The sequence below is a fragment of the Cherax quadricarinatus genome, chromosome 92 (assembly GCF_038502225.1).
Source record: "Cherax quadricarinatus isolate ZL_2023a chromosome 92, ASM3850222v1, whole genome shotgun sequence".
Classification (NCBI taxonomy): Eukaryota; Metazoa; Arthropoda; class Malacostraca; order Decapoda; family Parastacidae; genus Cherax; species Cherax quadricarinatus.
In genome coordinates, this window is record NC_091383.1 from 627,843 (window position 1) to 652,335 (window position 24,493).

The window sequence follows — 24,493 nt, forward strand, 5'->3', positions numbered from 1 at the left end:
GTAACATTATGTATTATATCTTGGATGATTGGTATTTTTGTATACACTGTTTTTAAATAAAAAAAAATGTTACAAGACCCCATTGGAAATAAGTCACTGACTTTTTTTTTGGGGGAGGGGGGGAGGGGGTATTTTAGTGGGTAATTTACATTGTGATAATTGCACTTATGTGTACCTGTACCTAAATGAACTTACACCCCAGAAACAAGAGCCTCAAGCCATCTACGCTAGGTCTACCCCAAATTCAAGGTCCCCAAGGGGCATCTACAACACCCCATGATCAAGAACCCCAAGGGGCATCTACAATAGCTCCATCCCGGATCAAGAGCCCCACAGGCATCTAGGGTAGTTCCACCCCAGAATCAAGAGCCCCAGGGTATCTACACAACATGATAAAGAGCCCCGGAGGGTTCTCACCCTCAGGATCAAAAGCCCCAGGGGATCAAGAACAGCTCCATCCTATTAATAAGAGACCTAGGGGCTATCCACCCCATATTCAGAGCTCCAGGGGCATCAGGGACAGCTCCAACTCTAGTATCAAGAGCCCCAGAGGCATCAAGAACAACACACCACGATTAAGAGCCCCAGGGTAGCTCCACTCCATGATCAAGTGCCCAGGGTTATTCCACCACATGATCAAGAGCCCCAGGGGCATCAAGGGTAGCTCCACCCCATATCCAGAGCTCCAGGGGCATCAAGAACAGCTCTACCCCCAGGATCAAGAGCCCCAGTGGCTTCAAGAACAGCTCCACCCCAGGATCAAGAGCCCCAGTGGCCTTAGGAACAGATCCACTCCAGGATCAAGAGCCCCAGTGTCGTCAAGAACAGCTCCACCCCAGGATCAAGAGTCGCAGTGTCGTCAAGAACAGCTCCACCCCAGGATCAAGAACCCCAGTGTCAAGAATAGCTCCACCCCAGTATCAAGAGCCCCAGTGTCGTCAAGAACAGCTCCACCCCAGGATCAAGAGCCCCAGTGTCGTCAAGAACAGCTCCACCCCAGGATCAAGAGCCCCAGTGTCGTCAAGAGCAGCTCCACTCCAGGATCAAGAGCCCCAATGGCGTCAAGAACAGCTTCACCCCATGATCAAGAGCTCCAGGGGTCTCTCCACCCCTTACAATCAAGAGCCCCAGGGGAGCATCAAGGGGGTGCTATATACTGATGAGTTAAGCAGTGTTTACAAAGAGTGTGGAGGGGCGGGGCAGCAGCGCCCAGGACCCGTGTGAAAAATGTCATATTTCCCCCCTATACCCAGTGCCCCACGTCTTTTCCTCCTCCTGGGCAGTGCCCTGATCATCCTCGGAGCCGCTGATCAAAACCAACTCAAAAAACCGAGCGTTCTAGTGGTACTTTTGGCCAGAAATAAGGAGCATACCCTGCCGTATTTCCTGACATTGTTTGAACGTCTTGAATACCCAAAGAAAAGATTATCATTATTTATTCGCTCTGATCATAATTCTGATAAAACTATAACAATTTTGGATGATTGGTTGAGGCATAATAAGCACAAGTATCATTCCTGTGATGTTAAATTGGATGGTTTAAGTACGAGTTATCCGGGGGACACTAAGGGCACTGAATGGGGCCAAGAAAGATTTAATAATCTTATTAAGATAAAAGAAGAGGCACTGGCACTAGCTAGGCATAAATGGGCAGATTATATATGGTTTTTGGACATGGATGTGTTTTTGACCCGAGGGGATATATTAGAGACGCTTATATATGAGGGTAAGGGTATAGTGGCACCCATGTTAAACTCCCTGGCTACGTATAGTAATTACTGGGGTGATATGACCGAGGATTACTGGTATACCCGCTCCGAGGATTATATCCCCATACTAGAGAGGCGGCAGAAGGGATGTTTCGCCCTTCCGATGGTTCATTCGTGCGTCTTCGTCGACCTGCGGCGAGTTGCTTCCGATAGGTTAACTTTCGCCCCCTTGAATGTCAGTAACTACAATGGCCCCAATGATGACATTATCACCTTCGCCGTATCGGCGAAGAACGCTGGGATTGACATGTATGTGTGCAACTCTGAGGTGTATGGCTTCATCCCTCCGCCGCTGGACGACGACCAACACATCGATGTGGATCTCAAGCAGCTTCTCAGCATTAAGTTAGAAGTCCTAGTCGAACACCCACCGTTACCTGTATCGAAGTTACTCAGCAAATATCTCCCTCCGATGCCTAAGAAAGACAAAGCCGGGTTCGATGAGATATACCTCATCAGCCTACCCCGGAGGCCGGAGCGACGCGAACGCATGAATCTCTGCTTCGATGAATTGGGGCTCGACGTTAAATTATTCGACGCGGTAGATGGGAAGAAATTGAACGAAAGTTACCTTAGAGAACTTGGAGTGAAGCAAATGAACGTATATAAGGATCCGTGGTCGAAACGCGACATGACCTTCGGTGAAATAGGCTGCTTCCTTAGCCATTACTTCATCTGGGAAGATATCGTGAACAATGGCTATAAAAAGGTATCGGTTTGACCCTTGTGGGCTAAGCACTTACTGATAGTTGTAATAATATAACAAGGTACAATTTATACTATGTCTCTGATTATTATTCTTGCCTAAAATGACTACCATAATAAATATCTTTATTTTCAGCATGTACATGTATTTGCATTTTTATTTATTGTATTTTAATTATTATATTTGTATCATAATTGTGTTTTTACATAATGAATTTGTGGTTGAATTTTTATTATAATTGTATGAAAGCTGTATCCACCTGAATTATAAATGCAGTCGACCACAATGGAAATAAGTCTGTGTGATTTTTTTAGGGTTATCCTGGTGGGTAATTTACATATCTTAGTATGTATGATAATTGTACTTATGTATACCTGTGCCTAGGTAAATGTACTTACTAAACACCGTAATTCACACTGCAGTAAATGGATAATAAAGATTTATGTATATACGTATTTTATTTCTTTATTATTATGATTGCAGGATAATCACTTCGTTCCCATTTGTAATTACCTGCTGCTCTCTCCTCTCTATTAGTCCATTAACTTGGAATATAATATATATGTAGTTGAGCTATTTACATTAACAGTAGTCTGTCCTAAATATTGTATAATAATAATAATAATAATAATAATAATAATAATAATAATCATCTCTATTTCTACATGTACATGATACTTTTTATACAGACCATAGCTGACATCAGTAGCATCTTATTATGCAGAGCATTTCAGACAAATTGGGTTAATTTTGTCCCCAGCATGTGACCCCATATCACTTGGCTAACACTCAGGTACCTACTTACTGCCAGGTGAACAGGGACAGCAGGTGTCTTAAGGAAACATGACATTGTGTGAATAAAACTCCTACTTAATATCTCATGTCTGGTTCTTATAGTCGTTAAGCATTAGGATTAGTCTGCCCGAAATGCACCTCATGGTAGTGGCTTTCTTTTGTGCCTAACAATTTTAAATGTAAACTACATTGCCTATACAGGTGCTCCTCAACTTACGATGTTTTGACTTTATATAATGGTGCAAAGGTAATTACCGTATTTTGCGGCTTATTAGACACATTTTTTTTCTATAAAATGTCTCGAAAAACCAGCCTGCGTCCTATAAACTGAAGGTCAGTGACGGGAGCTATAAGTTTGGGGTGTGGGGCGGGCTGTAGCTCTCCCAGTTACGTCCGAATCTGAGCCATTGGAACTAAAACAAGTCTTATAAGCCGCGAAATACGGTACTTTGGAGATGAAACTTAAGATAATTACCACCATGAAGGTGGCCTGTAATTTGTATACATTTTTTTTTTTGCTGTTCAATACTGGTATTTAGTAGGGGATGTGTAGATCAAGTGTTTACATTGAAGCATATATGTGAACAGTATTTAGATAAAGGTAGGGAAGTTTTTATTGCATTTATGGATTTAGAAAAGGCATATGATAGAGTGGATAGAGGAGCAATGTGGCAGATGTTGCAAGTATATGGAATAGGTGGTAAGTTATTAAATGCTGTAAAGAGTTTTTATGAGGATAGTGAAGCTCAGGTTAGGGTGTGTAGAAGAGAGGGAGACTATTTCCCGGTAAAAGTAGGTCTTAGACAGGGATGTGTAATGTCACCATGGTTGTTTAATATATTTATAGATGGGGTTGTAAAAGAAGTAAATGCTAGGGTGTTCGGGAGAGGGGTGGGATTAAATTTTGGGGAATCAAATTCAAAATGGGAATTGACACAGTTACTTTTTGCTGATGATACTGTGCTTATGGGAGATTCTAAAGAAAAATTGCAAAGGTTAGTAGATGAGTTTGGGAATGTGTGTAAAGGTAGAAAGCTGAAAGTGAACATAGAAAAGAGTAAGGTGATGAGGGTGTCAAATGATTTAGATAAAGAAAAATTGGATATCAAATTGGAGAGGAGGAGTATGGAAGAAGTGAATGTTTTCAGATACTTGGGAGTTGACGTGTTGGCGGATGGATTTATGAAGGATGAGGTTAATCATAGAATTGATGAGGGAAAAAAGGTGAGTGGTGCGTTGAGGTATATGTGGAGTCAAAAAACGTTATCTATGGAGGCAAAGAAGGGAATGTATGAAAGTATAGTAGTGCCAACACTTTTATATGGGTGTGAAGCTTGGGTGGTAAATGCAGCAGCGAGGAGACGTTTGGAGGCAGTGGAGATGTCCTGTTTAAGGGCAATGTGTGGTGTAAATATTATGCAGAAAATTCGGAGTTTGGAAATTAGGAGAAGGTGTGGAGTTAATAAAAGTATTAGTCACAGGGCAGAAGAGGGGTTGTTGAGGTGGTTTGGTCATTTAGAGAGAATGGATCAAAGTAGAATGACATGGAAAGCATATAAATCTATAGGGGAAGGAAGGCGGGGTAGGGGTCGTCCTCGAAAGGGTTGGAGAGAGGGGGTAAAGGAGGTTTTGTGGGCGAGGGGCTTGGACTTCCAGCAAGCGTGCGTGAGCGTGTTAGATAGGAGTGAATGGAGACGAATGGTACTTGGGACCTGACGATCTGTTGGAGTGTGAGCAGGGTAATATTTAGTGAAGGGATTCAGGGAAACCGGTTATTTTCATATAGTCGGACTTGAGTCCTGGAAATGGGAAGTACAATGCCTGCACTTTAAAGGAGGGGTTTGGGATATTGGCAGTTTGGAGGGATATGTTGTGTATCTTTATATGTGTATGCTTCTAGACTGTTGTATTCTGAGCACCTCTGCAAAAACAGTGATAATGTGCGAGTGTGGTGAAAGTGTTGAATGATGATGAAAGTATTTTCTTTTTGGGGATTTTCTTTCTTTTTTGGGTCACCCTGCCTCGGTGGGGGACGGCCGACTTGTTGAAAAAAAAAAAAAAAAAAAAAAAAAATTATTTACTTATTCAGTGACCATAGTTACTTTATTTACAGCAAGTTCTGAACTTAGGAACACATTGGGGACCTCCTGAATTGTGTATAATATTCATAATGCAGAAGTCTTCAACTTACGAATATGTTGAGGACTTTCTGTATTACCTGGAGTTTACCTGAAGAGAGTTCCAGGGTTCAACACCCCCACGGCCCAATCTGTGTATTGTGTATAGTAATGATATAATACACTGTAATAACGTAATGATGACATTATACATGATACAGAAGATTCTCAACATGTTTGTAAGTCAAGGACTTACCGTACTTGTTTATTTAGCATATATTCGTATTAAGTTAACATATTTTTGACTTACGATGGGTTCGTCAAAATGTATCTCCATTGTAAGTCAAGGACCACCTGTTTATTACAGGAAAGAAATAAAAAATTTATATTTGTACTTATAATGTACCTTACTTGTTCTTTACAGGTGTTATTGTTCGAGGATGACATTCGTTTTGAGCCTTATTTTAGAGAAAAGGTTAAGCACATGATTCGCCAGGCTGATAGATTACTTAAATGGGACCTTATTTATCTTGGTCGTAAGAAATTGAAAAACTCGGATGAACCATGGGTAAGTTATCTAATAGAATTGCCTTGTTACCAGCTGTAACGTAAATAATAATACATGTAGTACTACTGTAGAAATTTGTTATGAAGGAACAGTGCACAGTAATAGGTACAGACACTATATAAGTTGTAACATGTACAATGTACAGTGGACCCCCGGTTAATGATATTTTTTCACTCCAGAAGTATGTTCAGGTGCCAGTACTGACCAAATTTGTTCCCATAAGGAATATTGTGAAGTAGATTAGTCCATTTCAAACCCCCAAACATACACGTACAAACGCACTTACATAAATACACTTACATAATTGGTCGCATTGGGAGGTGATCGTTAAGCGGGGCTCCACTGTACTTGTAGAAATAAAGATTATTATTATTGTTTTTATTGTTATTTTGGAAATTGTTCACGGTGTCCCATGGCCTGATGGCTAAAGTTCATGCTGCACACGGCGATAAATTCACTATAAATAAAATCATGATAAGTAACACATTTGTGCAACACTTGGGTATCTTTCCAGAATAAAGATACCCGAGTGTTGCACAAGTGTCTTATTTATCAACTTGTCGGTTTTCTAAACCATTTATTCATGTCCCCACTCAGCCTTCAGAGTACAGTACATATTGTGTACACATATTTGTACACACATTTATGAAGGGATTCAGGGAAATCAGTTAGCTGGACTTGAGTCTTGGAGGTGGGAAGTACAGTGCCTGCAGTCCGAAGGAGGGGTGGAGTTATGTTGCAGTATTTGAACTGTAGTATTGACATGCCGCTTGCTAGTGATGGAGTGAGTAATGAAAGTGTTTCTTCTACTTCAGGTCACTCTGCCTCAGTGGGAAATGGCCGATGTGTTAATAAAAAAAATAGACATTTAAGATTAAATTAAATGTATGTAGGTACATAGACATTCTATACAACTGTAGCTTCATCTATTATTATTGTTGTTACAGCTACACCGACCATCCGACTTACGACCACTCGACTTACGACCACTCGACTTACGACCACTCGACTTACGACCATGTTTTTTATGCCAAATTTCTGGGAAATAAACAACTCCTTGTGTTGTACACAGTATTTATCCTAAACCTTACAGTATAAAATACAATACTAACAGCATAAAAACTAAAGGAAAAAATAAAATACCAAAATAAAACAATAAAAGAAAATCATTACAAAAGCATGATGTTGATATTCAGTAGTAAGGTTCGACTTACGTCCATTTTGACTTACAACCGGTTGGCCGGAACCAAGCTTGGTGGTAAGTCGGATGGTACCTATTACCATACCTCTTCAACCCTTTAACTATGGGAATATTTTGAAAAATAATTTTTTTTTAAAGTTAGATAGTTTGTCTTTCTGAATCGAATAAGACTAAAATGATTAAAATCTGATAAAAACTTGTGATTCTGTGGTGCATTGAATTTGGTGAGAAAATGATCACAAATTGGCACCATCAGTGAGTACTAGTACATCGGACACAGTTAAAGATTTAAATTAATAAAATTCTTAGACATCAGATTTTGACGTTAAAACTAACATACCTTATTAATCATACAGATTAAGAATTATTATCTAGGGTACTAAACGCTAGATGCAGTTTGTTAGAATTAAGATCTTGGTTTTGTCTAGTCTTTAGTGTGTAAGTACACCTACCATCTGACTTACGACCGAGTTCGGCTCCGAGAAACCGGTCGTAAGTTGAAATGGTCGTAAGTCGAACTTTACTACTGAATATCAACATAACATTTTTGTAAAGACTTTATTTTATTGTTTTATTTTGGTATTTCATGTTTTACTTTACTTTTTATGCTGTTAGTACTGTATTTTATACTGTAAGGTTTAGGATAAACACTGTGTGCAACACAAATACTTGTTTATTTCCCAGAAATTTGGCATAAAAAACACGGTCGTAAGTCGAGTCGTCGTAAGTCGAGCAGGTCGTAAGTCGGATGGTAGGTGTATTAGCATTGGTCTGGCTTTCTTTGTACTTAACCATATTTTATTCCATGTAAACTACATTTTGCATACTACACAAACAAATAAATTTTGATTGTTTAGGTCGAAGACTCGGACACGCTTGTACACGTAGACTACTCCTATTGGACACTCTGCTATGCCATCACCCTCGAAGGTGCCAAGAAGCTACTTGATGGTCAGCCTCTTGGTCAGCTAGTTCCTGTTGATGAATACCTGCCAATCATGTTCAACAAACATCCTGAGGTGAGTGGAAAAACCAGCTAGTGGATGAACACCCACATAATGTAGCATAGCTTTTATTTATTTATTTTTTTTATTTATTTACAATTTGAGCACACATACAGAGGTACAAAAAAAATACAGATAAGAGCAGCATGCCAAAGCCACTTATACTATGCATAGCATTACGGGCTGGCTTAAAATTAACTTAAGATTAACTAAGCAATGATGAAATCAGTGATAAAACATTATTGTAAACAGATAACTATAAAGCACAAGTGAGTATTACAAAGACAGGTCATATGGTTGCATGCATTGTTGTACATTCAGTAGAATGGAGTATTCTGTTAGGTAGTGTATTTAAAAAATAATAAAGTTAGATTGGGTTTTAGGTTTAACATTTATGTGATATAATTGTGAGAAACATTTAAGATATACAATTTATAAGGTTCAATTATTCAGTATTTATTTGGTTTTGGGTGAGTAAGTGATCTTTGAGAAGAGACTTGAATTTATAAACAGGTAGTGTTTCTTTTATATTTACAGGTAATGAATTCCAGATTTTAGGGCCTTTTATGTGCATTGAGTTTTTGCATAGCGTGAGATGGACACGAGGAACATCAAAGAGTGATCTGTGCCTTGTGTTATGGTCATGTGTTCTGTTGAGGTTGGCAAGGAGATGTTTGAGGGGAGGGTTAATATCAGAGTTAAGTGTTCTATGTATGTAATAGGTGCAGTAATAAGTATGGATGTTTTGTATGGTGAGTAGGTTGAGTGTATTGAATATTGGTGGAGTGTGCTGCCTGTAGTGAGAATTTGTTATGAGAATGTTTTACTCCAGGGAAGCTTTAATAAGGTATATGCTGTGCAAGGATAATGTAATTTACATAAAATGAGCATTTTCAGGCATAAAATAAAGCCATTACAGTGGAACTTCAGTTTTCGTGAATAATTCGTTCCAGAAAGTCTGACGAAAACCAAATTGTACGAAAACTGAAGCAATATTTCCCAAAAGAAATAATGTAATTCCAATTAATCCGTTTCAGACATCCAAAAATATTAAAAAAAAATGCATTTTATAGAGAATGACTATAGTTTTACATACAGAAAACAATGAGAAATAAATATAAATGGCTAATGAGATGGATAAATGAACATTTAACATCACTTTTACTTTTATTGAAGACTCTTGTTGGCATATGGAAGATAGCGAGGAGGGGAGAGGGAGGAGGAGAGGTTATTGTTTGGAAAGGGAATCCCCCTCCATAAGGACTTAAGGTACTAGGACCAGCTTGAGAGTCACTGCACCTTTGTCACACAAAAAATCTGTCCAGAGAGGACTACACTGCTGCCTCTGTATTTGACTGAAGAAGTCTACTGTGTTGGTGAAACGTTTCAACAATAAAGATACCCAACTGTTGCACATGTGTCTTAATGATCACAGACAAAACAATCCTTTAATAAAAACAATGTTTCTCTCAATGACAGTTGTAATTGCTGGAGCTTTCACTGCGACCACAATGTTTTTAATATAGGCTAGTCACACACTGTGACTGTGTAATGTTCCAAGTTGGACTGCAACACTTAAGTTTCTCTCTCCTGTGTGTAGGTTATTTGTGTATTGTTCCAGTCATGGTATACCTGGAATATACCTGGAGAGGGTTTCGGGGGTCAATGCCCCCGCTGCCCAGTCTGTGACCAGGCCTCACGGTGGATTAGGACCTGATCAACCAAGCTGGTATTGGGTCTTTTTGTTTTTTATTCAATGCATTTTGGGCAGACTAATCAATTGGAGCAAGCATTTCTCATTCGTTGGATCAAACCTGACTGTTTTGTGTTCCCAGGCACCGTATGACCCCTGCAGGTTTAGCACTTACCTGGAGTTTACCTGGAGAGAGTTCGGGGGTCAACGCCCCCGCGGCCCGGTCTGTGACCAGGCCTCCTACCAAATGATTTTGTTTTGGGACACATTGGCAGCATCTTGTTAGGTTTGCCTTGTTTGGCCTTTGCATCTTCCTCCTCATCTTTTTCCCCTTTCTTCTTTTTCTTTTTCCTCTTACTAGTGCTTTCACCTGAGTATTTAACAGAGTCATCAGTATGTATGCTGGTAGACAACAAATATCTTGGTAAGCTAAGTCGAAATACACTTTTCAGCGATATAAAGGGACAAAATAGGGACGACCCCATATTTTATCCACAGTGCGGCTTACAAGCCATTTTATCAGTACAGGCAGGCCCCACCTTACAGCGCTTCACTTTATGGAGTTTCACTAATACAGTGGACCCCCGGTTAACGATATTTTTTCATTCCAGAAGTATGTTCAGGTGCCAGTACTGACCGAATTTTTTCCCATAAGGAATATTGTGAAGTAGATTAGTCCATTTCAGACCCCCAAACATACACGTACAAACGCACTTACATAAATACACTTACATAATTGGTCGCATTCGGAGGTGATCGTTATGCGGGGGGTCCACTGTACAGCAGTTTGCAATTATACCCAGTCTTCATTTATTCAGTCTTCCTACAATAAATATATTCACCACTCACTACAAAATAAGGGCAAAAATATTTTAAAGTAATGCGTGTGCTGTAGTATATGCATTTTTTAGGCCTAGCTCTATTGCTCACTTAATATATGATAGTGTAAATATGTTATCAGACTTTTATATGCATTTCAAAGTGGAAAATGGTTTCATTTTACAGTGATATTTGCTTTACTGTAGTAGCCTAGAACCTAACCTGCTGTATAAGCGTGGCTCTTCTGTATGTTATTTTTTTTTTCCAACAAGTCGGCAGTCTCCCACCGAGGCAGGGTGACCCAAAAAAGAAGAAAATCCCCAAAAAGAAAATGCTTTCATCATCATTCAACACTTTCACCAAACTCACACATTATCACTGTTTTTGCAGAGGTGCTCAGAATACAACAGTTTAGAAGCATATACGTATAAAGATACACAACATATCCCTCCAAACTGCCAATATCCCAAACCCCTCCTTTAAAGTGCAGGCATTGTACTGTATGTTGTTATAGATGATATTATTACTTACAGACTGAGTGGATGGAGATGTTTCCAGTGCGGAATTTGAATGCTTTCTCAGTGGCTCCTCTATATGTGTACCCAACACACTACACTGGTGAACTAGGCTACATTAGTGACACCGAAGAATCGCCCATTATTCAGGAAACAGATGAGACTGCGGCTGCAATGGAATCTAATCTGGAAGGTAAAGGCCTTGAACTAGAGGTGGGATTTAATGGCCTAGTGAAGGATGAGTTTTGAGTAAAATGCCTTCCTAGAAGTATATATGCAAATGAATGTAGCTTGTAGGATTTACATTATACTGCACTAAGTTACCCCAGTTACTGCCATATTGTGTATCTCAGTTATCTCAATGTTTTGGAGCAGTTTGAGACATTTTCTGACGTACAGTATTTGAAATTTTAGTTTTAGTCTGCATAAATAGCAAAATTTATGTCGTTTTATGTGGTAACACGTAAGTTATGTTAATTTTAAATCAGACTTCCATAATTTTGAATTATCAGTTTTTTTTTTTTAATTTCTTAGTCTAATTTCTCCAGTTTTTAAGCAAATTTCTTGTTTGTAATTTTTTAATTTATGAATGCCATACTGCATTGTAAGATATAAAACTTGAAGAGCATATATTAAAAAATATATATACAGTGGACCCCCGCCTTGCGATATTATTTCATCCCAGAAGTATGTTCAGGTGCCATTACTGAACGAATTTGTTCCCATAAGGAATACTGTGAATTAGATTAGTCCATTTCAGACCCCCAAACATACACATACAAACGCACTTACATAAATACACTTACATAATTGGTCGCATTGGGAAGTGATCATAAAGCGGGGGTCCACTGTATTAGAAATTAAAATGCACATACACTAGTGTACACGCCAGCTTTGCAATTAATACAAGCAATCCCATCGCATGCAATGGCTTTCCCTGTTTTAGCTTTCACTATACTTAACCATGTATATTGAGCTTGCTAATGTAACCTTCACCCTATTCTAATATGGTAAAACTTGTTAATACAATGGTAGAATATATTGACAGCATGTAAACGACATGGTACTATATAAATAAGACAGTATGTAAACAAGACACAGTATGTGGTTTATGGCATCTTATAAAAACATTTCTTCCACCTTATTCAATTCAAAAACCGATAAAGTCCATGGTGGTTGAAACATCTTCGTAAATAAATTTCCATAACCATCATATTGTGTCTTACTTATATTCATGGTAAAACTCATTAAATCGAACTTTCAAATCAATTGCGTCAGATATGGGACCACTCTTAGTTTAGCAGACTAGTCATTAATAATAAATTAAACTTAAAAAAGACATTGAATGCTCTCTCAGATCTCAGGATCCAACCAGATAAAATACATAAATCGTACATGCCAAAGAAAATAAATATTTTGTCTGGGCTACCAAAACTGCAAATATATTTGTTGATGAAAAAGACACATGTGCGACACTTGGGTATCTTTATTGATGAGATGTTGCACCAACACAACACTTGACTATCTTTATTGATGATGATGCACCAGCCTCTTCACTTGTATACAGGTAAATAATATAATATAGTGGTACCTCGAGTTACGAACTTAATTCGTTCCAAAAGGCTGTTCGAGTGCCGATACCGAACAATTTGTTCCCATAAGGAATAATGTAAATTAGATTAATCTGTTTCAGACCCCCAAAAATACACTTACAAAAGCACTTACAAAAATACACTTACATAATTGTTTGAATTGGGAGCTGTTCGAAACTCAAGGTACCACTGTACTGGGATAGTAATAGTAGTTTTGAGGTAATCAGTTTCTTAAACTGTGAGGGACTGACCCTCCTACCAAGGCTGAAGGACTGATTACCTCAAACCTACTTAAAATATGATTTTTATTTCTTTATGCAGTACAAAATATTGTAGTTTACGTGTAATAAAACACAATTAGGCACTGAAGAAAGCCACTGATATGCATTGTATTTTGGGCAGACTAATCTTAATGCGTATATTTTACTTCTGTGTCCTGTGTTATATTCTCCTGTATTCAGTTGAGGACGGCTTCTGTTTATGCTAAATGATTTTTGCCACAAAGATAACTGAGTGCTTCACGTGTGTTTTATTTGGCAACTTGTTGGTATTGTATACTATTGATAATATAATACAATAGAACCCCTGTATCCGCGGATTTGGTTACCACAGTTTTGGGCATCCGTGGTAGTTCTTGGAACGTATCACTTACGGAAAAGTGGGGGGACTACTCAGTAGTCCCCCTTATCCACTGGTGATACATTCCAAGACCTACCATGGGTGCCCAAAGCTGCAGTAGCCAAATCCACGGATACAGGGGGTCTACTGTATAACTAAATTTCAGTTTCTCCTCATCTATAGGTCAATTCTAGCCAGTAAAATCCATGATACCCAACCAGCGAGCCTACACAGATGACTGCCTTAACTCCCTTACTTAGCTTTAAGTATCCCTTCTTAGGTAAACTATATCAAATACTTATAGTTCAGTTGTTAATAAAGTGGGGAGTTAAGTTAAAATATCCTCAGTCATATTCATGACTAAGTTAACTCTACAATCTTCTAATAATGATGGAATTTGGGATATTATGTTTCTTCATTATTTTTAGCCAAATACATTATATGCAATGGGTTCATACTTTTTTTTAATTTAAATTGGTCAAGGAGTGTAAATTTTTTTTGAACAACTATACCAGTTTTTTTTTTTTGGCTTTCTGTTACCTGTTTTTCATGGCTCAGGAGCTTCCTCAGCTCACTAAGTGACTGGGGTTTAATCCTCGGCTCGGGTAGAAATGGTCATGTTTCCTTACACTTGATGCCCCTGTTCACCTAGCAATAAGTAGGTATCTGGGTGTTAGAGAATAAAAAAATACCAATAGAAATAATATTGACAGTCCTCATTAGCATCCTGACTTATTGAGTTATCCTGGGTTACTAACCCTTAGGGTTAATCATTCCAGCAAAATCTATCTGTTATAAAGACTAGTGTTCGACTTTTGTCAAAGACTTGCTTAGCTGATTTCTCACTTGCACATTTTTCTAAGACACACTCTTACGGATGTTGGTACTATGAAGTCAAGAGTCACATTTATGTACGTAAATGCAACCAATCTTCTTATTTTAGCCATGAGTCTAAAGCATAACTTGGAGCACTTGCTCTCAATCAAAACACATTAACTTGTAGCTGAGAATATATCTTCTTTCTTTCTTTCTTTCAACAAACCAGCCATATCCCACTGAGGCAGGGTGACCGAAAAAGAAAAACAAAAGTTTATCTTTTTAACTTTAGTAACGTATACGAGAGAAGGGGTTACTAGCCCCTTGCTCCTGGCATTTTAGTCACCTTTTACAACACGCATGGCTTACCGAGGAAGAATTCTGTTCCACCTCCCCTGGAGATAAGAAGAAATAAACAAGAATAAGAATAAGAACTAGTAAGAAAATATAAGAAAACCCAGAGGGGTGTGTATATATATGCTTGTACATGTATGTGTAGTAAGAACATAAGAAAGGAGGATCACTGCAGCAGGCCTGTTGGCCCATACTAGGCAGGTCCTTTACAATCCATCCCACTAACAAAACATTTGCCCTACCTAATTTTCAATGCTACCCAAGAAATAAGCTCTGATAACTCTATCCACTCATTTGCAAGTCCCACTCAAATCCAACCCCTCTCACTCGTATATTTATCCAACCCAAATTTGAAACTACCCAAAGTCCTAGCCTCAATAACCCAATTAGGTAGACTGTTCCACTCATCAACTACCCTATTTCCAAACCAATACTTTCCTATGTCCTTTCTAAATCTAAACTTGTCTAATTTAAATCCATTACTGCGGGTTCTCTCTTGGAGAGATATCCTCAAGACCTTATTAATATCCCCTTTATTAATACCTATCTTCCACTTACACACTTCGATCAGGTCTCCCCTCATTCTTCGTCTAACAAGTGAATGTAATTTAAGAGTCTTCAGTCTTTCTTCATAAGTAAGATTTCTAGTGCTATGTATTAATTTAGTCATCCTACGCTGAATGTTTTCTAACGAATTTATGTCCATTCTGTAATATGGAGACCAGAATTGAGCTGCATAATCTAGGTGAGGCCTTACTAATGATGTATAAAGCTGCAGTATGACCTCTGGACTAATGTTGCTTACATTTCTTGATATAAATCCCAGTAATCTATTTGCCTTATTACGTACGCTAAGTGTAAGTAGAAGTAGCAAGACATGCTAGAAATCTTGCATGTTTGTGAGACAGAAAAAAGACACCAGCAATCCTACCATCATGTAAAACAATTACAGATTTCCGTTTTGCACTCACTTGGCAGAACGGTAGTGTACCTCCCTGGGAGGTTGTTGTTTACCACCCTACTACCTACACTGAGAATGTATGTGAACCATTAATTTATAACTCAGAATATGTTAGCTGTCTAGAGGTCAGTCTTCTATATTATATACTGAAGAGTATTTTTGCCTCTTAAATACAAGAGGGAATCTTAGATAGGTATTTAACCCTAGAGGGGTATACTTCTAGATATAGTCTTCATTGGTTATACCTGGATATACTGTACCTAGTGAGGATAAACAATGAACCAATCATTCTAGTGAAAATTTATATTGATATTAAGAGATTTGATCTCCATGTGGAAGTGGAACAGAATTCTTCCTCCGTAAGCCATGTGTATCATAAGAGGCAACTAAAATGCCAGGAGCAAGCGGCTAGTAACCCCTTTCCCTGTATACATTACTCAAGTTAAAAAGAAGAACTTTCATTTTTCTTTTTGGGTCATCCTGCTTGGGTGGGATGTGACTGGTTTGTTGAAAGAAGAAAGAAGATTAAGGGATTTGAGTCCTGGATGTGGGAAGTAAGGTGCCTGCACTCTGAAGGAGGGGTGAGGATGTCAGCATGCTTCTGGTAAGACAGTGAACGAATGAATGATGCTGAAAGCATTATTTCTCTGTTAGGTAAGACACATTTTATATTTTATACCATTTTAATGTTCATTATTTCTCTTTTGGGTCACCCTACCTTTGTGGGAGACAGTCATGTTAAAAAAAATTAAGGAACATATAAAGTAACAATCATTGAAGTGAATAAGAAGTTAATCATGATTCTATTTCACCATCCACACCCAAAAATGCCTCACTAGGGTTAAAAACCATGTAAACTATCAGCATTGCCCATTCTTTCTAGTCCATCTCTTGGGCCGCCACACATCATCCAGTTGTACAGCATCAAACTCTTTTAGACAGAGGGAAGAATAGACACAAATGCAGTATAATATGATTCTTTATTGACTATATTTCACCCACACAGTGGGCTCTTTGTGACTTGATCTCTTTGTGACTTATCAAGTCACAAAGAGATCTGTTTTTGACTTGATAAAGACCACTGTGTGGGTAAAATGTTGTCAATAAAGGATTGCATTATACTGTACGTATTTGTGTGTTTTTCCATCATGTCAGTATTTTATACCATTTATCTCTTTTAAATAGATTAAATTGGTATTTTAAGGTAAGTTAGGGGTAACTTAATAAAATTTTTAGAATAAAAAATTAGTGTGTCAACAATCACTGGAACTGTGAACTGGTCACAGTTTCAGTGAGGTCACATTTAACAAGTTTTACTATATACAGTAATTTTTTTAAAAAATTGGCACCTGAGATTCCAGAGCATTTTCAAAGATTACCAAATGAGTGTACAAATTCACGTTAGCAAAACCGACCTTTAGATTAGGTCTATTTGTCATGTTGCAATCTCAAAATGCTCAGGCCACTGACCCTTCAGTAGTGATTGGATCTTGATCCAATAAATTGGGGCTACCTTCAACTTCATCTGATCAAATCTATTCACCTAGTACTAAGTAGGTACCTGGTCATTAGTCACATTACACCTGCTGTCAGTGTTCAACTAGCAGTAAGTAGGAACCTGGGTATTAGTTGACTATTGTGGGAGGAATCCTGGGGAACAAAATTGAAGGACCACAATGGAAATAAGACAGACAGTCCTTGATGACACACTGACTTTCTTAGGTTATCCATCAGCCCCCTCCAACCCCTCCAAAGAATAATAATAATAATAATAATAATAATTCTTTCAAGATTACTAAATGTAAAAAGAAGACAAACTTTTCGTTTCTTCTTTTTCGGGTCATTCTGTCTTGGTGTGAGACAGCCGGTCTGTTAAAAAAAAAATTATACGGGTCAAGTCCCCTAGCCTCCTCTTTCAACTAGATGACTCCTATATAGAACTTCTGGAAACACCCCGGAGTATACTGGAGAAAAAGATGCTGTAACGTTAATTTAGTGTCGATAGTGCCCTCTCGAGATACGAGAGCGGCCACAGTTGCGAAGCAACTAGTTTTTTAAGAGTCTACTGTATGGGTATGATGATGATACTACTACTACTACTGCTGCTGCTGCCGCCGCCGCCGCCGCCGCCGCCGCCGCCGCCGCCGCCGCCGCCGCCGCCGCCGCCGCCGCCGCCGCCGAGCATTACCACTACCATTACTGTACTTGTATTTCTTCCTTTATTTGTCCCATCCCTGTCCCCCCTCGGCTATATATACTGGCTTCCTGACTCTCGTGTGTTAGCGTGACTGTAAATGGTCCAAGATGGACTGAAACATTCTCAAAAGTTCTCTCCTGTGTGCTAGTTATTTGTGCATGATACAATATATAGAATAAGCTTTTATTGCATCAACATTACTCTCAGGTTAAAGCTTAATTATAGCTTGATCAAGCTCTATGCAGAGGGTAATAGAGACCATTAGAAGCTTGTTTTTGTGCCCACGCCTGTCAGTGTTACACCTCTACATCCTTACTGTACTGCATTCATGTTTCTCACTCTGAAAATAATAGGCAGGTGCTTTTAAATGCTTCAGCAAATGATTCAAAACTTAACATTAGAAATTAAACTAGAAATGTTAATAGACAGGTTAATAGGCAGGTGCTTTTAAATGCTTCAGCAAATGATTCAAAACTTAACATTAGAAATTAAACTAGAAATGTTAATAGACATATAATGCCAAGATGTTTTTGAAGACTGTTTATACTAACTTGGTGTAAATGCTAGAAAATAATTAAGTATGATGTATGCTGTGGCAGATTAAGTATAGATGAGGCTTTGTGGCATCACATATAAATGCAATAATGTATATTTTTAATTTAAGACATAATAGAATTATATTTTATTTGAAAATACAAATACAGTAATGCATTTCCGTTGTTCCGCTACAGCTATTTTTGTATACAAGATGGAATTATGGGGATCTTGATGCATACAGCAATTGCTCCCTTTGCCCTTAGGTTAATCTGCCACAGTGGTTAAGTATTTGGCAGGTGTAGGCATGGACATCCAGTAGGAATGAAGCATAAAGGAAAGGGGACACTTGGCCACCTTGGATGAGAAAGGGGACACTTGGCCACCTTGGATGAGAAAGGGGACACTTGGCCACCTTGGATGAGAAAGGGGACACTTGGCCACCTTGGATAAGATAAAGATATTTTACTTTAGCATGACACATTATTATAATAATCATGGGGGAGCGCTAAACTCATAGGATTATACAGCGCCTGTTGGGGGGGGGGGAGATATAAGGTATTCAGGCTCAATTCAGGGAACTGTAATGCAGATCCAATTCCCTAGATCAAGAGCCCCTCACCAGCATCAAGGAACATCCCTTGAGGGGTCAGCATGATACAGTGTTTGTACAAAAGTGAGTGACACTGAGGTGTGCATGCAGAAGCCCCTTAATATGCAGAGCATTACGAGCAAACTTAAGCCTAACTTAAGATTAATAACTCGCTGACCAATAGTTTTATATATACAATCTCTTAGGTGATTGCAAATATAAATTTTGGAGTTACAATAGATCAAGCCTGTGTCAAGATAAAACTGCCATATTGATGTGTTACATTTCCCATTATTTTTTCTGGGAAAGTTCCAGTGGATGTCCTTGGTTGTGTACTGTACAGTCACCTCTCTTAAAAACATCCGCTATATAGTGAATTTCTTTAAATGCAATTGAAAAAGTTCTTTCAAAATTAAATGGCATGTAGAAGGATTTCCATATTGTGAATTATTCACTGAGATGCACTATATCAGTTGCATTCATACAAAAAATCCCACTGTATCAATGCACCTTTTCAGTTGCATTTCCAAAAATCCCACTGTATTGATGTACTTTCCAGTGGCATTTACAAAAAAATCCATTGTACAGAAGAGCTCCTTATAATAGAGCTGACTGTACTTAGAACTACAGCAATTCATTACCATTGTATTCTGGTAATAACTGAAAATAATCTATTCATAGCTTTTTGAGAAATGCATTTATTTGAGTTATTTCAGTTACTGTTACGTAGTTGTAAGTTGAATAGTTAAGTATACTGTAGGATATTGTAGTTTCCAAAAAATGTATTTTTCTAGTTATTCATGATGCGTTACATGTTTGTTGAAATATGTAGTTAAAATACATATTGTGTGTTGTTTACATGACCTAATATTTTTGATAGCTATTGAGGTACAAATATACTTCATATATGAATTTCTTTGTTGTTAAGTGATAAGACTGTACTGTATGGTACTGTATGGTACTGTATGGTACTGTATGGTACTGTATGGTACTGTACTGTACTGTATGGTACTGTACTGTACAGTACTGTATGGTACTGTACAGTACTGTATGGTACTGTACTGTACTGTATGGTACTGTACTGTACTGTACTGTATGGTACTGTACTGTATGGTACTGTATGGTACTGTACTGTACAGTACTGTATGGTACTGTATGGTACTGTACTGTACTGTATGGTACTGTACTGTACTGTATGGTACTGTATGGTACTGTACTGTACTGTATGGTACTGTACTGTATGGTACTGTACTGTATGGTACTGTACTGTACTGTATGGTACTGTACTGTACAGTACTGTATGGTACTGTATGGTACTGTACTGTACTGTATGGTACTGTACTGTACTGTCCTGTATGGTACTGTACTGTACAGTACTGTATGGTACTGTATGGTACTGTACTGTACAGTACTGTATGGTACTGTATGGTACTGTACTGTACTGTATGGTACTGTACTGTACTGTATGGTACTGTACTGTATGGTACTGTACTGTATGGTACTGTATGGTACTGTACTGTACTGTATGGTACTGTATGGTACTGTACTGTACTGTATGGTACTGTACTGTATGGTACTGTACTGTATGGTACTGTACTGTACAGTACTGTATGGTACTGTACTGTACTGTATGGTACTGTACTGTACTGTATGGTACTGTATGGTACTGTACTGTACTGTATGGTACTGTATGGTACTGTACTGTACTGTATTGTATGGTACTGTACTGTACAGTACTGTATGGTACTGTACTGTACTGTATGGTACTGTACTGTACTGTACTGTACTGTATGGTACAGTACTGTACAGTACTGTACAGTACTGTACTGTACAGTACTGTACTGTACAGTACTGTACAGTACTGTACTGTACTGTACTGTACTGTACAGTACCATACAGTACTGTACAGTACTGTATGGTACAGTACTGTACAGTACTGTACAGTACAGTACTGTACAGTACTGTACTGTACTGTACTGTACTGTACTGTACAGTACCATACAGTACAGTACAGTACAGTACAGTACAGTACAGTACAGTACCATACAGTACAGTACAGTACAGTACCATACAGTACCATACAGTACCATACAGTACAGTACAGTACAGTACAGTACCATACAGTACCATACAGTACAGTACAGTACAGTACCATACAGTACCATACAGTACAGTACAGTACAGTACAGTACCATACAGTACCATACAGTACCATACAGTACCGTACAGTACAGTACAGTACAGTACAGTACAGTACAGTACAGTACAGTACCATACAGTACCATACAGTACAGTACAGTACAGTACCATACAGTACCATACAGTACCATACAGTACCATACAGTACCATACAGTACAGTACAGTACAGTACCATACAGTACAGTACTGTACAGTACAGTACTGTACAATACAGTACTGTACAGTACAGTACTGTACAGTACTGTATGGTACAGTACTGTACAGTACAGTACAGTACTGTACAGTACTGTACCGTACTGTATGGTACAGTACTGTACAGTACTGTACAGTACAGTACAGTACTGTACTGTACTGTATGGTACAGTACTGTACAGTACAGTACAGTACTGTACAGTACTGTACCGTACAGTACAGTACAGTACTGTACAGTACTGTACCATACAGTACTGTACAGTACAGTACAGTACTGTACAGTACTGTACAGTACAGTACAGTACTGTACAGTACAGTACTGTATGGTACAGTACTGTACAGTACTGTACTGTATGGTACAGTACTGTACTGTACTGTATGGTACAGTACTGTACATAAGAACATAAGAAAGGAGGAACACTGCAGCAGGCCTGTTGGCCCATACTAGGCAGGTCCTTTACAATTCATCCCACTAACAAACATAAGAACATAAGAACATAAGAAAGGAGGAACACTGCAGCAGGCCTGTTGGCCCATACTAGGCAGGTCCTTTACAATTCATCCCACTAACAAACATTTGACCAACCCAATTTTCAGAGCTTATTTCTTGGGTAGCATTGAAAATTGGGTTGGTCAAATGTTTGTTAGTGGGATGAATTGTAAAGGACCTGCCTAGTATGGGCCAACAGGCCTGCTGCAGTGTTCCTCCTTTCTTATGTTCTTATGTTTGTTAGTGGGATGAATTGTAAAGGACCTGCCTAGTATGGGCCAACAGGCCTGCTGCAGTGTTCCTCCTTTCTTATGTTCTTATGTACAGTACTGTACCATACAGTACAGTACAGTACTGTACCATACAGTACAGTACTGTACAGTACTGTACCATACAGTACAGTACTGTACAGTACTGTACAGTACAGTACTGTACTGTACTGTATGGTACAGTACAGTACTGTACAGTACAGTACTGTACAGTACTGTACCATACAGTACTGTACAGTACTGTACAGTACTGTACTGTACAGTACTGTACTGTACAGTACTGTACCATACAGTACTGTACAGTACTGTACCATACAGTACTGTACAGTACTGTACAGTACTGTACTGTACAGTACAGTACTGTACAGTACTGTACCATACAGTACTGTACAGTACAGTACAGTACTGTACAGTACAGTACAGTACTGTACAGTACTGTACAGTACAGTACAGTACTGTACAGTACTGTACAGTACAGTACAGTACTGTACCATACAGTACAGTACAGTACTGTACAGTACAGTACTGTACAGTACTGTACCATACAGTACTGTACTGTACAGTACAGTACAGTACTGTACAGTACAGTACTGTACAGTACTGTACCATACAGTACTGTACTGTACAGTACAGTACAGTACTGTACAGTACAGTACAGTACTGTACAGTACAGTACAGTACTGTACAGTACAGTACAGTACTGTACAGTACAGTACAGTACTGTACAGTACAGTACAGTACTGAACAGTACTGTACTGTATGGTATTGTTATGTACTGTGTTGTAATGTACAGTACTGTAATATACAGTGCTTTTTCTGTTGAAGTTAATTTAGTATAATAAAGTGCATTTTAGGCTCGCTTAAAGCCCCTCTATATAGAGCAATTTTTTGTAAATGTTGCTCAAAATTGCAGAGAGCCATTGAAAGGCTTTCAGTAGCACATGCTATTTAGTTTTTCATTACTGAAAAATTGCCCTGTATATAGGCTGATGAGAGAGCTGTCTCATATATATATTTTATAATCAAAAGATGTGGCTGTACAGGTTATGAAATATAATATTAATTGAAGTGATGAATGAATATATTTTCAATTTGAAGAAATGTCTTGTAATAGGCATAGTGCACTGCTCGGGGAGTTCTTAGTGATGACATTTTAGATAGGGTCCAAACCTGGTCATGGAGGGAAGTTTCTGCCAGTATTGTCAAAGGTTAATTTTTTGGCCATTAATTAATCCTCAGTGATCTTCTTTCAACAAACTGACTGTATCCCACTGATCCTCAGAGATACTCTAATTAACTTTGAAAATGGCTATTGTTGACAGTCATCTCTTTTATTAAGCTCATCAGCATAGTAAAATTTTTGGTAAATGTGAATGAAAAAGTGCATAATAAATTGAATCACCTTTATTATAAAGGCCTTTCCATGTAAATAAGTTTCTTTAGGTGCAGGTACACACAAATACGGTGGTACCTCGGGATACGAACTTAATTCGTTCCAGAAGGCTGTTCGAGTGGCGATACCGAACCAATTTGTTCCCATAAGGAATAATGTAAATTAGATTAATCCGTTACAGACTCCCAAAAATACACCTATAAAAGCACTTACATAGATCTTTCTTTCAACACACCGGCCGTATCCCACCGAGGCGGGGTGGCCCAAAAGGAAAAATGAAAGTTTCTCCTTTTACATTTAGTAATATATACAGGAGAAGGGGTTACTAGCTCCTTGCTCCCGGCATTTTAGTCGCCTCTTACAACACGCATGGCTTACGGAGGAAGAATTCTGTTCCACTTCCCCATGGAGGACTTACATAGATACACTTACATAATTGTTCGAGTTTTGAGCTGTTTGTAACTCGAGGTACGAATGTAATGTTACACAGATTATCATACATAGTAATGTGTAAATTATCTAAGACAACCCAAAAAAGTCAGATAAAGTGACTTCGTTACACTGGATTATTTAATTTTGGAGGTTCTTGTTACAGCTACATTTACAAAAAATTGCTGTGTATAGAGTTTTGTGAAAGAGCTGACCATACAGGAATATTTTTTGTGTTTGGTGTGAAAGAGACAGAACTTAATCACATCTAAACTGTTATATATCTGTGTGCCTCTGGCAAGGCAGTGATAGTGTGAATGATGGTGAAAGTGTTTCTTTTTCTGGTCGTCCTGCCTCAGTGGGAGATGGTCGATGTGTTAAACAAAACTACTTTTGTCATGCAAAATATACATGTATAACTCTACAACATTGCTAATTTTTAAATTGATCTCGCAAAGTTTGTATAATTAGTAGTTGTTATAAGCTCATTCTTCCTATAGAGTTGTTCATAGACATTACCTGTACCTTAGGTTTTTGATGCTTTAGAATTTGAAATGTTACCAATAATTTATTCCCTTTCACATACTATTTATTCATCTTAGTAAACTTGGGCCATCGTGGATAATGAAGTGTAACCAAGGCCAGTACAGGTCGGCCATCATTTATCTG

The 24,493-nt window shown here is 38.4% G+C and overlaps 1 protein-coding gene across 3 annotated transcripts; it reads left to right on the forward strand.

Annotated features, from left to right (window-relative positions):
- The first annotated feature begins 940 nt into the window (after nt 1-940).
- LOC128698368 (glycosyltransferase 25 family member) lies at nt 941-19,800 on the forward strand. 3 transcript variants are annotated; one of them, XM_053790583.2, is made up of 5 exons: nt 941-2,478; nt 5,812-5,955; nt 8,014-8,175; nt 11,206-11,380; nt 13,581-19,800. In XM_053790583.2, the coding sequence occupies exons 1-5, from the start codon at nt 1,228-1,230 to the stop codon at nt 13,589-13,591; spliced, it is 1,743 nt and encodes a 580-aa protein (XP_053646558.1). In that variant the 5' UTR covers nt 941-1,227; the 3' UTR covers nt 13,592-19,800. The 3 variants fall into 3 exon arrangements, 2 of the variants coding, with proteins under 2 accessions (XP_053646558.1, XP_053646557.1); XR_008408460.2 differs by having other exon boundaries at nt 942-2,478; nt 11,206-18,082; nt 18,167-19,800; XM_053790582.2 differs by having other exon boundaries at nt 942-2,478; nt 11,206-19,800.
- Nucleotides 19,801-24,493: the final 4,693 nt, after the last annotated feature.

What these genes read in the sequence shown, in the direction of transcription:
- LOC128698368 (XM_053790582.2), top strand. Translation starts at nt 1,228, where the DNA reads ATGTCATATTTCCCCCCTATACCCAGTGCCCCACGTCTTTTCCTCCTC. An exon ending in AAAACTCGGATGAACCATGG is followed by an intron (nt 5,956 to 8,013) that starts GTAAGTTATCTA and finishes TTGATTGTTTAG; the next exon opens with GTCGAAGACTCGGACACGCT. An exon ending in TGTTCAACAAACATCCTGAG is followed by an intron (nt 8,176 to 11,205) that starts GTGAGTGGAAAA and finishes TATTACTTACAG; the next exon opens with ACTGAGTGGATGGAGATGTT.